At 40.6% G+C, this 17925-nt stretch overlaps 2 protein-coding genes across 4 annotated transcripts; one reads left to right on the forward strand and one right to left on the reverse strand.

Annotated features, from left to right (window-relative positions):
* Positions 1–459: 459 nt before the first annotated feature.
* Positions 460–4107, reverse strand: LOC148348069 (uncharacterized). Its single transcript, XM_088322287.1, has 2 exons — positions 3381–4107; positions 460–1651 (listed from the first exon to the last, which is right to left on the reverse strand). Exons 1-2 carry the CDS (start codon positions 3969–3971, stop codon positions 1331–1333), a joined length of 912 nt encoding a protein of 303 aa, XP_088178413.1. The 5' UTR covers positions 3972–4107; the 3' UTR covers positions 460–1330.
* Positions 4108–4286: 179 nt separating this feature from the next.
* On the forward strand, positions 4287–9802 carry LOC148348070 (uncharacterized). Of its 3 annotated transcripts, none has more exons than XM_088322798.1 (3): positions 4287–4405; positions 4600–4767; positions 4877–9802. In XM_088322798.1, exon 3 carries the CDS (start codon positions 6201–6203, stop codon positions 7710–7712), a length of 1512 nt encoding a protein of 503 aa, XP_088178924.1. In that variant the 5' UTR covers positions 4287–4405; positions 4600–4767; positions 4877–6200; the 3' UTR covers positions 7713–9802. The 3 variants fall into 3 exon arrangements, with proteins under 3 accessions (XP_088178924.1, XP_088178923.1, XP_088178922.1); XM_088322797.1 differs by having other exon boundaries at positions 4880–9802; XM_088322796.1 differs by having other exon boundaries at positions 4600–9802.
* Positions 9803–17925: the final 8123 nt, after the last annotated feature.

Here is a 17925-nt window from a genome sequence, read left to right on the forward strand (position 1 = left end):
TTTTAGCATATGCTGCTGGTGGCCAGTTAGCCAATAAAAGCACTACAATTTATTTTGATCATAATCCCTCAACAATGTAATGTAATGTTAGGGGGTAAAGGAAACCTAGTCAAGGTGTTTACTGCTGTGGCTAACAACTGTGTTTGCAAAGACAAGCGCTAATCTTTATCTTTGTTGAAATTCATTCAAAATTGTTGTGTGAAAAAGACAATATTTCTTTGTTTTATGAAATGAAATGAAATGATCTGCATTTATATAGCGCTTTTTCAAGTCAATGACTTCCCAAAGCGCTTTACAATGTGCTTCACATTTCCCAATAGCGGCCTTGCAGCCATGTAGGGCGCTAACCAGCTTATTGGGGGTATTAGGGGTTCAGTGTCTTACCCAAGGACACTTCGACATGTAACACGGACGGGCGGGGATTCGAACTGGGTTCCCTTGATCCCAAGACGAGCGCTCTTACTAAAAGAAAAATGTCCGACATTTTTGGAAATGTAACTATTTTAATTCAAAGATGCTAGCACTAGCGTCTAGTGGCAATATCCACAATACTGGCATCAGTAGTTCAGTTCTTTGACACTTACTTTAGCTGCTATAATAATTAGCTTTAACTGCCAATATATTAGCAGCTAAATGAAAGGTAGCCACCAAAGCCATGCTGTTCACTAACACGACTAATGGCTGTGTTGCAAACATTTCATCTTACCATACTCTGCGCCTTTTTTCCTTTGCTTCAAAAAAGAAAAAAACAATCTAAAATTTGAGGAAATGTTTCTACTTTCTAGACAGGGTTTCATTTATAGATTTATAAAATAGTCTTTAATGCAAAAACACTGGCATTAGTGGCTAGCAGCTGCGAAAGTGAAGTTGATAGCTGAAGCTAAGCTATCTGAAAAGGCCATGCTGCTCTCTAATGTGACAATGTATCTTTTATGCAATTCATTAACATTTTTTTGGGAATTATGATCACGTACCTTTCTTATTAAAAAAAAATTAATAATAATAATTCAGGAAAAAAAAACTAGTTTAATGCAAATGCATTAGCATTAACGGCTAATAGACATGTCCACATTACTAGTATTAGTAGTATAGTTCTGTGAAACTGGCTTCATGGTATCAAGTTATGTTAGCAGATAAAGCAGAGCTGGACATGCTGTTCCCTAATGCGGCCAGGGAGTTAGTCAAAACAAGCGCTAAAGCTAGATGAGGGACTGCCGGAACTGAATAGAGATGATTTAACTAGCTAATATGGTCATATTGCCACTCCTAAGACAAACCTAATTTAGCTGGATCTTAGAACGGATAAATTGGTTCCACCGAAGCGCTAATTTCAAAATTTCTTCTCCACATTCTGACTTTTAATGTGCTCTTGCATGGCTCTGGTATTCTCCGTCACCCATCGAGGAAGTACGTCGAGCGTCTTAAAGGTACGGTACTGCGGGTCCATGACCTTGGATGTGTCTTCGTTAGTCTTCTTGTTGACGTAATTGAGATATTCTTTGGTGACGCCAGTCGCCTCAAGTTGCTTCAGCCGATCTTGCTTTAGTTCTTCTAGCCACATATCTTTCTGCTTCCACAACTCTTGAGTGCGAGTATAGTAGGTGAGTTTTTCCCAGCGTTTGATGCGGTTCTCCTCCTCGTGGTCTCTCACCTACAGGGACGAAAATATGAGTTTGGACTTTGCAGATATACTAGTTAAATCATAAAAAAATAACTTCTGGAAAATAAAAAAATAAATTCCAACTCATTCAAAATCTCAAAAAAATTAGCCAAAGTAAAATACACAGTTGCAAAAGTTGTAGTGCTTTAAACTGGTCGTCCCCATACGGCCACTTTTGGAAACACCTAGATTTTTTTATTGGAAACATGTGAAAAATACAATGTTCAGTTTTTCAGATTGTGATCACATTCGACACAGTACCAGGTAAGGGTTCAAGATATTGTCTCACTTGTTTTACAGCTATGATGTCCATGCTACACTCATCTGCAGGCGTGTGATTGCAAAAAATTTTTGGGCAGAAAATAAAAACCTATTTCTGTATGTTCCAACTCAGATTACCCGATGTTAGTAGCACATACAGTGATTATTTCAGACCAATACCGTCCATATTTTTAAAGGGTACCATTACAGCATTCAATTTATTTGGGGCACCGTACGTCTTGGATGGGAGTTTTAGGCGAATTTTACAGGAACGTTAAGGGGAGACTTAAACAACATCTCAAAAAAATTGAAAGGTAGGTAGATTGTCTTATTTGGTTCCCCGCCTAGATTTAGCGCTAGTTTTGGCAAACTTAACTGCCAGAAGAACAGAAATGCTAGCTCTGCTTAAGCTGCTAACATCACTTAAGCAGTTGTTGCTAAATAGTTTTGGAGCCAAAGCCAGTTTCACAGAACTTAACTGGCTGAAAGCTGCAAATGCCGCTAAGGCTAACATTTTTAAATTAATAAATGAAACCCTGTCCAGAAAGTAGATTCTCTAAATGCCCGATTTTGGGGGATCTAATCCAATGTCATTGGAAAGAACTCAAACAAGATCTAGCCACATTAGCAAACAGCATGGTTAGCTGTGCTTTAGTTGCTAACATCACTTTACCAGTTGTACTAAATACTTTAGCAGCTAAAGGCAGCTCTACCAAACCAAACTGATTGAGATGAAATCCCCCTACTAAATCTTTGGAACTAAAGGTTTTTTTGGTGTGTTCCTGCGATGTATATTTTAGAGCTGCTAGTACATGAAAAAAATTATTTCCAAGTTAGCATCAATTCATCTGTTTTTTTTTCTTCAATGCAAAAAGAAAGCATTGTCTTAAAGTTTGGTACTACGTTTTGATTTTCCGGTCGAAACAACATACTCCCCTTTTGAGTCGTCACCCATCCCAGACATTGACTGGTAAATATAGTCCTAAAATGTCTTTACTAGTTCATAGTTCTGTATTGTAAAATGGCCTCTAGTAGGCAGGCAATATTGGTTCGTCCACAGTAGCGACTAGTAATACTCTTACTACCTATCCGTAATCATTGTCTTTTACAGCGAAAGCTAGCGTTATCCCTCTCTGCACATAAGAGCAAGCGTATTCTGAAAGTTCGTGCGTTTTTGGTAATGTACAATACGATTTTCAATTAACAGAGACCTGGAACTGGTTCAGCACGTTCTTTTGAGGTCGCATCGAGACAACAAATCCATAATAATCATCTTTGGCGCCAAAACTAGCATCTTTCCTAGGATTGTCAGAAAGCTAGCCAAGTGTTTTATGTCTTTTGCTATGTGCGGTATGAAATTTTTGACAACTTACCAATTTTCTCAGGAAAATCAGTTACATGTATTACACACTATTCCCTTTATCTTACCTGAACTTAACCGCTATAAGTAGGAGCTTACCTGCTGCATGATGAACTGCAGGTGCTTGTGACCGTCCTCTTGCCTCTTCTTGTTCTTCTCGTCCTCTTGGGCCAAGGCAATCTTAGTGCACTTGAGGACCCTCTCGAACTCCGCTTTCTCCCGGGCATGCTCCTCCTCCTCACATTGTCTTAGCCATTGCATCTGCTTGTCTCGCTTGGCTTGAATCTCGCTGTGCAGAATCCAGCGGTCCAGTTTCAGGATCTGAGTGTCCTGGGCCAGCTGAGCCTTCTCCCGGTCGCACTGGTAATGCCAGTAAATCTGCTGGTCTCGCTTTTTCTTGTTCTCCTCCTCTTGTTGCATGTGGAGGAGATCCCGCTCCAGGATTTGGGTTCTTAGAGGTTGGGCAGCTTTAATGACATCCTGTTTCTTCTGTGCTACCTCCTTTAGAGTTTCTAGTTCTCTTTCAATGGCGTTGGGACCCCTGGCATTAGCAATAATGCGCTCGTGCTCAGGGATGCTGAGCACGATTGGGTTGGCCTCTGACTCGTCTCTCGGCATCCTGATGTTGTACAGGAAGCCCTGGTGGCCGATCACCGTCTTCTTTTGACGTTTCTTGCTGAAGTTCTCCATCTCCGATAAATACCACTGATGGGGTCCTTGAATTTGACTAGGCTACAATCCAACAGATAAGCAAATCCTTTTAAATATGCCACCACAGTCTCCGTTTCTCAAAGGTGATATAAAGCTATTTGGCGAGCCCTGGGATCAGGTGACATCGTAGGCTGACGTTGCAGGACACATCGCTATGACATCACCGCGACACCCTTCATTACAAAGCTACCACACCAATCCAGGTAATGTCATCATTCTGACGCCTTTATCAACTCAATCTGGTGACATCGGCTGCAAAAGTTTCAGATATCATTCTTTTGAATCAGCTACAGGTCCCTGCTCTCAATAAATTATTGAATGACCAACTCAAGAGTACTCATGTGGGAATAAATCAGTATCCTCAGGAAAATTACTCCAGATTTGTTGAAATCTCAACTGTTCATTATACTAAGGTTTGGTGAATCAAATCAAATGCAAATTATAATTTGTTTAGAACTTTTCAGACACCAAAATGCAAAGTCTGTATTTCCTTGCTCTGTGTGCTTCCAAAAAGAATATCGCAAGGCTATGGTTATTTATTTGTACAGCACCTTTGAGTTGACAAAATAGAACATCTTTTACCTCACTGTAATTCATCTCTCTCTAGGCTCCTTGGAAAGAAGTTCGCAGTCCTGACGTTGTTGGAAAATTCTGCAGCATGTGGCTGCTGGGGTTTTCAATACCCCATTTTCAAAATTGGTGCACTGGCTTCCTATTGGTATCAAGATTGCCGTTAAGGTGTTTTTACTAATTTACTAGACATCAGATCTGGGGGGTAAGGAGTGCCTTTTCAAGAGGATGATATTTTTCTTATTGTACATTGAATTTGTGATTCTTATTTTTCAAAAACAACAGTAGGTATTGACAAGGTCTCTCTTTTCCAGCAGTCTTGCACCTGGATTTGGCGCTTATTTTGGAAAACTCTTCTGCTAGCTGCATTAGCAAACATCATGTCTTTGGTGGCTAGCTTTGCTTTAGCCGCAAACAATTTTGCAGTTAATGCAAAATAATTTAGCAGCTGAATCTAGTTACACGGAATGTAACTACTAATGCTTGCATTGGAGCCAGGCCCGCTAGCCACCAATTTAGAATCTTTCCATCAACACCCTTTTATTAATGACGTTTGGGCGGACGAACAGAACAGAGAACAGAACAAAGAGTTAATCAAACTGTTGATACAACCGTTTGAATGTGAGTAACAATACATTTAAGATCTTATTTTGTGTTGAAAAATAAAGACAACTGGTTTGAAAACAGTTGAATGTTTTTATAAAACCTTTCTTGTAGAAAAATGGATGCAACTAAACCTCACCTGGACTCTAGTATGTAGGCAACTTACAAAAAACCAACCTAGTACTTTTAATTAGAGTATATCTTTCTAGGATTCCTGGAAAACTCCATAGGCAATGAACAGGCACGTATTACACAATTGGCAAAAGGTGTGCTATGTGCAGAGCAGCTCACAGGAGAACCTTGCAGAGATTCATCAACCAAGCCCAGAAAATCATGGTATGCTCTCTGCCCATTCTGTATGACACTACCCGACAGTATTATCTCACCCAGGCCACAACCTATTTCCCTTGCTGCCCTTTGGCAGAAGCTTCATGTCCCATAAAAAAGGACAAATACTCAGTTTCTTTCCCCGGTCCATCGCCACCCAAAACAAGCACACAAGACTCAAAAAAACCATACAATATAGAACATGTTATATTTAGATTGTATTGCTTTGTGCGGTTAATAATGAAAAATAATTATTTTTTATTCTATTATGGATGTCCCACTAGTCAATCTTAAAGGTAGGACAGTCATAAATAACCAAACTCCCAAATGTCGGATTTAGAGTAGATTTTTATGTGTTTTCTGGAATTGTTTCAGCTCTGGGCACAAAAAAGGCCCTAATTGGTCAGCTTGGTGCGTCACTCATGGCGACATCACTAAAGAGTTATGATGTCACTGAGAAAAGATCCAGCCTCCCAATGCTGCTTATCAGACTTCCAAAATTTATTTTTGACCCTCAAAGGGACTGCCTGAGACCAAATAAGACAGCGTGATTGTCAGTTTTCATTTGGTGGCATCAGTCTGGGAAGAATGGAGTTTAAGCAAGTTGGTGGTGCGTCGCTCATTTATCTGACATCATAAATGTCTTTGAAGCCTTTGAGTGTGACTGTTTAATAAGGGTTAGAATATAGCTAAAGTTGAGTAAGAACAATGGCTAGCTCAAGCACAGATTCCGACTGTATGCTCAAGTGGCAGAACCGAAGACTGGCAGAGAAACAGAATGAATTCAACAATCTTTGGACCAGCGACATTCAGTCCCGTGATGAAAAACTTGAAACATTGGAAACCAACCAACAGGACCTGGAAGAGAAAATGGACATCATCCGACAGGAGAATGTCGAACTTCTCTCGCAGAAGAAGGTTTACGATGCCCAAATCTTCCTGCTCACTCGAAAAAAGGGTCTCTTGGAGAAACAGGTGAACAGCGTTAAAACCCTGGAAGCAAAACTGAAGAAGAAGATCGTTGAGTTGGAGAAGAAGGGAGTTGACTTGGAGAAAAAAATTGTTGCGCTGAATGAGCAGCACAAGAAAAACATTAAAAAAACCCAGGCGGACATCCACGAACAGTACAGGGATAAGGACAAGGCAATGCAAACTAAGATGGACACACAGCGCAAAGAAATGGAGGCAATGGAGAAGTGTGTCCAGGACATGAAAGACGAAAACCTTGCCTTGAAAAAGGAACTTAAGCACACGCAGCAACGCCACGAAAAAGATTTGGAAACCCAGCAAAAACTCACCGCAAAGATCGAGTTTGACTACCAGATCGATCTGATGACCATCAAGATGAAAAACAAAGTCATGACGGGCAGAGTGGCCACGCTTACCACGACTAATGAGGACAAGGTCCGAGAGAACGAAACCCTCAAGGACAAACTGAAAAGTAAAACCCAAATGCTGGAAAAAAGGCGGGTGGAACACGCCGACACCCTGCTCCAGATGGAGACCCTGTCAGAGAAATTAAAACGAGAGCAGAAACGCTCGGCCCAGTTGAGCGAACGAGTAACTCGGATGGAAAAAGAAGTGGAGTCCACCTGGAACAAGTATGAAATTGAGCAAAAGGCGCACGTGTTCACTAAAAAGCACACTGGTTTGGTTCTGCGAAAACACACCGACCTAGTGGACCGGATCAAATTCCTGGACCACCGGATCCGCAGTCAGCAAAACAGCATCCAGAAACTGGAATCGCAAATCTCAGCCAAAGCCACCTTCATCCGGAACCTCAGCCTCGACATCGAGACCTCCATGACCTTAGTCAATGACCCCAAGAAATTCATCAAAGCCATCACGCGCATCAAAGGCAAACTCTTCTCGGACGACAAGGACTCACATTTGATGGAGGCGGCTGAGATGGTCTTCCACGCCGTGGGGACCCAGAAGCAACGGTTTGATCGTTACGAGAGCACCATCCAGAACTTGCGCAAGCAGCTCAAGCACAAGGAACTGAACATGCTGCACCACATCGAGAAGATGGAAAAACCTAGAAGCGAGCTGATCCAGATCGTCAACGAGCAAAGGAGGGAGGTGGTCCGACTTAAGAACGAGAACAACCAATTAAGTCACACCTTGCGTGAAGTCAATAATTACCTTCCGCAGAAGGTCCAGGTGTGGGTGCGGGACAGACTCACTGGGGCCGTTACAACCGTCACTCCCATTGTCTAGACCTGAAACTGGCGCATTGTGTACGTGTTGAGGTCTTAAGAATGTTTTTTGATGGTCATTGTAGCCAAAGTGCTAGCCTGGTTTTCTTGTAATCTGCTTCGTGCGATACCTTTTTAGGGGGTTTGGGAGAGTTGAAAATGTTTCATCACACTCTTGTAGGCCATTTTTGAGGTCTTGAAAAGGTTCTCAGCCTTGTTTGTGGTGGTTTTCGTTAGTTGTAGCGCTTTTGTATAGTTGAGGTTTAGACCGCATCGATAGTGCTTATCCTTTATTGTCTTTTGTGTCAAAAGTAAGCGTCTTTTCTTATTGCACAGAAAGCTATTATTGGAAGAAAGTTAATGTTATGTTCTAGTTTTTTTGCTATTTATTATTAGTTTCTTCTCAGACTTAAGACCTGAAACTGGCTATCAGGTCCTCTTTAAGCTGCATTAATACTGTCCATCCACAATTATTATATTTTGTGCGAAAAGCTCGTGTCTTTCCTGTCCGTGCAGAATACTAGCGTTTTTTTCTATAGCTTTTGCTTTGTAATATAAGTTTTAATGAACAATTTGAGACCTGGTGTCCGCTTATCCCGTCCTTTTTAGGCCATATCAGTACTGCCCATCCTTAAGTGTTGTCTTTTTGCGCCAAAAGCTAGCATCGTCAGAAAACATCTTCTGCTATGTACAATAGAATTTTTTGAGACCTAGAATTGGTTCATTCCATTCTTTCTAGGTTGCATAAATACTGCCAATCCTTAAGTATTGTATTTTTTGCCAAAAGCTAACAACAACATAAACTAGCATGTTCTCATACGTCTTTTGCTAAGTACAATATCTTTTTTGAATGATATGAATCCAATCACCTATTTTTGCGCCAAAAGCTTGAATTGTCCTATAGCTAGTGTGGTTTTTTTCAAGGGATGTGAGACCTGGAAGTGGGTCATACAGTTATTTTTGGGGCTGCTTATATTTTTTGTCTTCAGAAAGATGGCGTAGCCTTATAGTCTTTTACTTGGGAGGATTCATTTTTTTGAATGATTTCAGACCTGAAACTGACCTATCAAGTCCTGTTTATATTGTATCAATACTTCTCATACTTAAATATCATGTTTCGCACCGAAACCTGGCATCGTCAAAAAGCTACTGTTGTTTTTTTTCTCTGACTTTTACTAACACGATACGTGTTTTAAAGGATTCGAGACCTGGAACTAGCGCATAAGATCCTTTTTAAGACATTGTGAAGTTCTCAAAATTGTTTTGTCCTTATTTGTTCTGGCCATATTAGATTTAGCTCTTTTGTTGGATTGACCGTAGATTTACATAGACGTGTACAACCTTTTACTGTACGGTCACAACTGGTTGATGCCCCCCCCCCCCCGTAGTGATGGCGTTTTATGATGTAAACCGATACAAACACGGCGATAGAGTTTCACGATAAATTATTCACGCTCCCAAGACGACGCACGACAAGAGAAGACAACAATGGCCGTTTTTGGAGGATCATCCTGCAGATTTACGTCCCATCGGGTAATGTCTCCAGCATCTGCCTGGGTAAAGACTTTAATTGAATGGAATCCGGCAAAGGGGAGCGCTCGTTTTCAAACGTCTCACGTGGGTTGAGCAATGAAAAGAAAATAACTTAACTCTGGAGACACCGTACAGAAAAACGGGACAAGTGGGTGCATGACGTCCAGTCAAACATCTGCTAAGATGGTTGCCCATCTGATTAAACGGCGACTCTCCATAAAACACGCCTTTGTCAGATTTATTTAGACATGAAAGATGGTTTCAACTTTGGTTTCGGGCCTTTTTGGAACAGGCGGCAGACATCTTGGAGACCCGACGCAGGATAAGTGATGAGACTAGCAGGCCCTCAGACCAAAATAACAATTAGAATTTTGGAAGGATTTAAAAAAAAAAAATCCCTATTTTGTTTTTCAGTAAAGATATCGGCTAATACTGTCATTGGCACTGAGACGGTTGATTTATTGTTGTGTTTTTTTATTGAAATGTTGAACAAACACATCTATAAAATATTGTGTTTATCAAGTTGCACAAATTGCTTGAAATGTATTTATTTTTGTGAAGTAAATACACAACAAAAGGTTGCAGAAAAAAAAGGAGTGAGTATATATATATATATATATATATATATATATATATATATATATATATATATATATATATATATATATATATATATATATATATATATATATATATATATATATATATATATATACCTTTTTTCACCACGCTGCTTGTTAATTGCTCTGCAGCCCCTATCCATCCAGCCTGGTGAAGGTGTACAATTTTGTCTCCGGTGTCTTTGGACAGCTCTTTGGTCTTCACCATGTTACAAGTTAAAGTCTTACTGTTTGTATGGGGTGGACAGGTGTCTTTATGCAGCTAACAAACTCAAACAGGTCCATCTGATTCAGGATGATATATGGAGTGCAGGCGGACTAACAGGTCTTTCAGGGTGAGAATTCTGAATGACACACAGGTGTTCAAATTTTTATTTGCTGCAGTATCACACAAATACATTGTCAAAAAATCATGCATTGTGATTTCAGTTTTTTTCTTTTTAGTTTATCTCTCCCACAGTGGACATTCACCCACAATGAATGTTTCAGACCCCTCCATGATTTCTAAGTGGAAGAAATACCAAGATAGCACAGTGTTCAAATACTTATTATCTTCGCTGTATCCATCCATCAACTGCATTGCTTATCCTCAGTAGGGTCGTGGGTCTGCTGGAGCCAATCTCAGCTATCTTCGGGCATTTGGTTGAGGAGATCATGAACTGGTTGCAAGCCAGTCAAGGTGACGACAGAGACATACAGCTCGCTCGCTCAGTCACATCTAGGGACAATTTGGACCGGCAAATTAACCTACCACGCATGTTTTTGAATTATGGGAGGATACCGGAGTGCCTGGAGGAAACCCACGCAAGCAGGGGGAGAACATGCAAACTCCACACAGGAAGGCTGGTAGCTGGATTTGAACCCATTACCTCAGAACTGTGCCGCAGACTTGCTAACCACTCAGCTGCCATGCTGCCCCCTTAAATAATCATATAGAAGTCAAATGAAAATGATGACTACAGAAAAGTCACATTTCAGGACTGGAGGAAGTAGTTTGTTATGAAAGGCGGTGGGCTCCCTTGTGATTTCAGACCCAGACATTGCTTCTGGTCCCCTACCAACCCCCTCCTTGCTGGGCGGAAGTTTTGGGGTTTCCCCTGGCGACGAGCCCTTCCTGCGAAATAAAGAAATGATTAAAAAAATGACAGCTGGGCAAGACCATTCAAGTTTGAGAAGGATCAATGGGGACAAGCTTTACAACGCCCCCGCATCAGCTTCCCCTGTTTGTAACATACAGATATGCACGTTTTAATTAGTTTATGTACAAATAAATGGAAACAAGATAAGTAGGTATGGATACGGAATATGTAGATGTGTAGATGGATGAATAGGTAATCTGATAGATAAGACAGCTAGCAAGCAGGATTGCTAAACAGCTCGATAGTTGCAATTTTTTTCCTATTGTTAGTGAGCTAGCAAACATAGAGGTAGATAGCTAAGGTAGCATAATAGCTGGAAAGCCTAGCAGCTAAAAAGATAGATGATTCTTGATCTTCCCTTGATGTATAGTGAGAATTTAATTTAATTTAGCTAACTAGCTAGCGAACAAAACGTAGTTAAATAACTGGATATTTAGGGAGCTGGGAAACTATAAAGACATAGATTTTAATATACATATGTAACGTGTGTAATAATAACTTTTGTTTTATTTAAATTCCTGCTGAAATATGTTTGTACAGTCTGTGTATAAGTGTCCTGCAATGACGAGTCCAACAGCGTAATCTGCTGGTATGGGGTAAGGTTAAGTTAAGTATCTGATTTTATGACCGAACCGGATATTGTTACCAGTCTCCAGCGCGCTGCTAACGGTAAGCCACTATCTTTTGGTGCTCCGTAAAAAGTTTATTAACAACATTACAAATAAACAGACAAATCTTGCAACATACACAGTAATGTAATAGAAGTTTTCAAGCTTTTTTGATTTATTTTCGTTTTGTTTCTGTCGTCATTTACCTTAGTTTTGCCGTACGTTGTACTAAAATTCTAATTTCCCTCATAGATGTTGAAAGCCAGCGTAGGTGCTAATCACATTGTGTGTGTATGTTGTGTCACTCATTGCAGCTACTAAAATAAAAGCCTGATCATCCAGTCCAGCCTGAATGTAGATTTTTGGTGGGACGGGTACACTGCGGTTACACAAACAGTACATATATGTATACATAGTATAACTTCAAACAAAAAAATGGAAATTTTAGAAAGAAATACAAAAACCTTTAATAAAAGCTTTCCTGTTGTTGAATACAATAAAAAAAACCTCAATGCTATTCTCCCAGAAAGATAATCAATGCCACGGATTGGCAGAGATTAGAGCAAGCCGGTTTGTTTTTCCGTTTCTGACATTCTTGTTGCTTAGTGAAGCATACTAGCGGATTTCTCCATTGTTATTAAGCGTCCGTTCCCCTTCCCGTGGGTATTAAATCTGATGACAATGTGCTCTCGTTATTTACAATGCCTGTAAACAAAGACACGTTTTCATTCCAGCGCAAGCTACACGGCAAATACCGTTTAATAGCGCATACCCATGGATATTAAGAGCAAAAAAACAACAACAAAAACAGCTAAACGGTACCATGTGAGCTTTTTGGAGCTCAGGAAAGATACTACAAAAAAACACAAACAATCTGATGCTCAGTTGATGAGGATGAAGGTTTTAAAATGCTACATCAACTATTCACCTCTGTGGGTTTCCTGTCTGTTTGAATCAGCTAGGAGTCAAAGATCCGCTGGAATGTCCGGAGTAATATGAAGAGATATACTTAAGAGCACAAATACACGCACACCAACACATGCACATAAAATAAGGAGCAATGATGCTATAATGTATAAATCAAGATTTGATACACTGAGCTAGCAGTAGCAGATAGTGGCTGTGTCTACGATGCCAGCATCATTAGTTAAAGGTGGGGTGCGTGGTTTAAGGTGTCCTTAGGGGCCGGTCACACAGCCGTTTGCGGCTGAATCACGGCTAAAATTTTGCGTTTTTTTTTTGCCCATGGTTGCCCGGGATGGAAAATGCGCAAAATTGGCCAACCCGCTGTTCATCGGTGGTATGCCCGCAAAACAGACGCCGGCGACTGTTCCGCTTCCTCATCGCGTCATTTCTGCGTCATTTTCTCGTGTGGACCACGGGTATAAAAGCTCCCGAGCCGGTGTTGTGCCCAAATCCAACTCCTACGCAACACCCCCCCCCCCCCTCGCGTGAACGCGCATTCTGCTGCGATCGCTTTTGTTGTAAGCGTGCATTGACGTTGGTGACTTTTTCATCCGCGTTAAAAAACGCATTTTGTAGAATACGATCGCACTTTATTGTTTAAATAAACGCGTTATATAGACTAGGATCTCCCAATTGTTATAATTAGCTCGCTTTATAGTTTTAATAAGCGTTTTATATAGAATACGATCGCTTTCGTTGGAAGCGCAGCAGAATGCGCGTTCACGCGAGGGGGGGAGGATTTACCGTTCGATTACGTTCACAACAAAAACAAAGACGGAATGGTTTAAGTTGTATTACATTTCCAACAAATGCAAGACGAAGTGGTTTTGGTTATATGTTCGCCATTACATTCCCTAAAAGTGAGATAAAACGAGGTAAAAGTGGGGATGCGAATCTCGACAGGGATGCATTTCTCGGATAACACCGGGCTGTAGAAATCATAACCGCTCAAGACACAGTCTAGTGAAGATCAAGATTTCAAGCTATGGCATCATTTTTATTTTATTATCTTGAAAAGAAATGTCAAGAAATAAAAATGGATTAAGACGAGGTCACTACGCTGACGGGGATCCATGTTCACCCCCTTGACGTCTCGAGCACAACTGACGTGTGCTCGGCAAATCGCGCTGTATATACGCGGAGAAAGGCGTTTGACTGTCACACGCGTAACACGCTAATTTCACGTAATAACACCGCGATACAGGCGCAGAACATGCTATTACCATGCGCCACCCACGATTACCCGCTGAAATTTCCCGTCCTACCCATGTGTAACCATGCCCTGGCCGCGGCCAGAGCACGTCGTTCCGCGTCATTACCTCGTGTTGACCACATGTGCGGCACGCGGTTTAACACGTGCTCAAACTTTTGAGCAGCTCAAAAGTTTTGCGCGCGGCCAACCACGTGTGAATATCCGACCGCGAGTAAAGCACTACTGTATCTCGTCTATATGGCGGTCTCAAAACGTCCAACAGCGCCCAACAGCATCTGCTTCACGGCCAGAAATATCTGGCCGTGGTTCAACCTTGATATGCTCGTGAAAGGCTGTGTACCCGCGCTCTGAAGAATTGAGCAGCGCAAAACTTTTTCGCGCTGCCACCCGCGCGCGAATTTCCGACCTCGTGTTAAGCACTGCTGTATCTCGTCTGAATGGCGATCTCAATGCGTCCAATAGCGTCCGCCTCAAAGGCAGAAATTTCTGGCCGTGATTCAGCCGCAAATGTCTGTGTGACCGGCCCCTTAAAAAGTTTAAAATCAAATGTTTTCTCTATGAGCTAACAATGCCGAACTGACTTCAAACAACCTTTATATATATTTTTTTTCTCTTCTCATATCCGCTTCTGTTCTCAATTTATCATCTGTGTTCCAGTCACTGATATCATGTGAGTAACTGTTTCAAATACAGTCCAAATGCTGTTTTTTTTTGTTGTTTTGTTTTTGTTTGTGTGAGTATGTTACCCTCCTGTTGTCCGCGGGTCAAAATGTCATGCCATTGTGTTGTTAAAAACCCAGAAAAATCCCCTTGAATTATATCGTATTTCACTTTAAAAAAAAAAATCTAGATTGGTCGAGTAGAAACAAATAAATGTTATTTTTATTCACATTTCCACGTAAGCTGTATAAATAAAGTCCAAAAATGGTCGTTAAAATGAAGACAACACAAGGGTTAATCATATTGATATGCTTTATTAATAAAACGGCGTCCTCTTCTGGGGATGCTTTGTTAAAAATTCTGTCTGCTTACACAAAGTTCAAACCACGCAGCGCGTTCGATTATACTATCGCACAACATCTTATTGCAATATCAATTAGATTTTGATTTATCTGTATTAGCCTTGCTTAGCCATAGAGCTTTTATGGCCAATAACTTTAACATAGATTGATATTGGGACAGGGAAATTAATAAAATAAAAGGAAAAAAATAAAAACTTCACAATAAAAAATATAGCACAGACCTTCCTCAAAAGGTGGAGTATGTCTTTTATCAGTGCCGTTAAAAAGGTCTGTGCGTGCAAAGCCACATTAATCTCCATGAGCCAGTGCTAGCAGGTGTTAACCTATGTTAGTGCTAATTGCCACGGCAACAGACTTGTGACACCTGGCACTTTGCAATGACTGCTGTACGTTCACACACACAAAAGCAACCAGTCTAAGACAAGTAATGCAAAAAAAGGCTAAAAGTTAGCCACATAGACCAAAACTAGCCCACTCCTCCCAAAAATCTGATTTTCATTTAACATTTTTTTTAAATATTGTACAAAGAAATGTTCAATAATTAGTGGACACCTAAATTAAGGAGAGAATACAACAATGGAGGTTGAACTTGCAAGGAGAAACTGGTAGAGGAGCTTTCAGAACCATCGTTTCTGCCGCCAGAGCCTCCACTTTTTATTAAAGGTTACAAAAAATATATCAGCCCTAATGAGGGTGTGCAATTTCAAATAACAGCAACATGATTGTCCTGTAGCGACAAATATGTTTAGGGTGTCCCCTGCCCACTGCCCGAAGTCGGCGGGGATGGGCTCCAGGACCCAGGCGACCCTGGTGAGGGTAAGCAGCACGGAAAATGAATGGATGGATGGATGTCAGAAGATTTTGTTAATTTTTTCCTTTTTTTGAATTTTACTGAACAAACCATGCAAAATAATTTTATGTAGGTGGACAAAAAAAAAAGGAAAAGGAAATATTTTTCATGTAATAGTTTTCTTAATTTCCATTATCTGCACCGCTTATTCTCAGTAGGTTCGCGGGGGTGCTAGAGCCCATCCCAGCTATCTCGGAGCAGTGGGCAGGGGACACCCTGAACTGGTTACCAGCCAGTCGCAGGGCACACTGAGACGGACAACTCACTCGCTCATTCACTCCCAGGGAAAATTTGGACTGGCCGAATCACCTGTCATGCATGTTTTTAGAATGTGGGAGGAAACCGAAGTGCCCGGAGGAAACCCACGCAAGCACAGGGAGAACATGCAAACTCCACACAGGAAAGTTCAATCTCATGACCTCAGAACTGTGCTGCATATGCACAGTTCTGAGGTCATGAGATTTATTTATACCCCAACCACTGTCCAGTTTTCTTATTTTGCAATAATTAAAACAAAACATATACATATATATATATATATATATATATATATATATATATATATATATATATATATATATATATATATATCTGAAAGCTAATAGAGATAAAAAGCTCCTCTACCAGTTTCTCTTGCAAGTTCAACCGCCACTGTTGTTGTATTCTCTCCTTATTTTAGGTGTCCACTAATTATTTATATATATATATATATATATATATATATATATATATATATATATATATATATATATATATATATATATATATATATATATATATATATATATATATATATATATATATATATATATATATATATATATATATATATATATATATATATATATACATAAATATATATAGGCAGCAGTGGTTAGCGCTTGTGCGGCACAGTTCATGTCATGGGAACCTGTCGTGGGTTCAAATCCAGCTCCAGACTTTCTGTGCGGAGTTTGTATGTTCTCCCCGTGCTTGCGTGGGTTTCCTCCGGGCACTCCGGTTTTCTCCCACATTCCAAAAACATGCATTTCAGGTGAATTGGCCGGTCCAAATTGTCCCTAGGTGTGAATGAGAGAATGAGTTGTCTGTACCCGTGTGCCCTGCGATTGGCTGGCAACCAGTTCAGGGTGTCCCCTGCCCACTGCCCGAAGATGGCTGGGATGGGCTCCAGCCCCCCCGCGACCCTAATGAGGATAAGCGGTACGGCTAATGAGATGAGATGAGATGAGATATATGTATATATATTAGAATTAAAACACAACTACCTTGCCTAATCTTTCACTTAAATCAAAACCAGTACAGGAAATGAAATTAGGCTTAACAGCAACTTGTATAAAGGTTCATAAATAGCTCACTTATATATTTTTTATATTTTGACAGTAAATAAAACAATTCAAATGTCAATACAGCCAACATGACTTAAATGATCTTTAAACAAAACGTTTTAAAAAGTAATGGACATTTCAATGGAGCTCGCAAATTAAAAACTGTGGGCACTCCTGTGTTAGAACCAGATTGACGAAAAATGTCATAAGAGCTAATAGATTAGTCTCCACCAGGGCTGCAAGGATTTTGAAAAAAAAAAAAAAAACTAACATAGGCTGTTTAATTGTGTTTGTCACTGAATGAGTTAACATGTAATTTTATTTTCTTAATTCAGACACATTGAATCCCAGGTATGCAATAAAATTGAGCCAGAGGAAATGCCTCTTCCTAAGTCCAGTCGGCAACACTGCACAGATGTCTTTGACCACAAGGTAAAACTCTCCTCAGGTCAGCTTCAGACAAAAGGGCGCTTCTCTCAGGTGGGACTAGCGCCGACAGACTTTCTCATTCCCAAAAGAGTGGGTGGCCCAGGGCCCGACAGTGGGTCCATTCATGGAGGTGGAGATTGAACCGGATTCATTTTAAGAACAGTATCAATCAATGCGAAAAAACGGCAGGGTCGGGATGTCAAGTTCTCATGCTGATAGGACACCTGTAATTCCTTTTTTTCCCTGGGGAACAAAAGTACTGTAATCCCTTGTTTATCACGAGGAATAGAACCCCGATATGCGAAAATCCACAAAGTAGCCCTTTTACAAATAAAATGCACTCTGCCAGCAGCCACTCGCAGTGATGTTTAACCAGGGATCATAGAGCGTGACTGCATCGGTGCTGTTTATTTTAGGCAGAAAGAACATAAAAAAAAAAGCAGCCACGCATGACACAAATTCCCTCTCGGGGGTCCAGGGATAATAGATTGTGGCCAAAACAATGCATTTCATTTTCGGGAGGCTGCACC

Source organism: Urocampus carinirostris, chromosome 18, assembly GCF_059441175.1.
Source record: "Urocampus carinirostris isolate Australia breed hairy pipefish chromosome 18, RoL_Ucar_1.0, whole genome shotgun sequence".
Lineage (NCBI taxonomy): Eukaryota > Metazoa > Chordata > Actinopteri > Syngnathiformes > Syngnathidae > Urocampus > Urocampus carinirostris.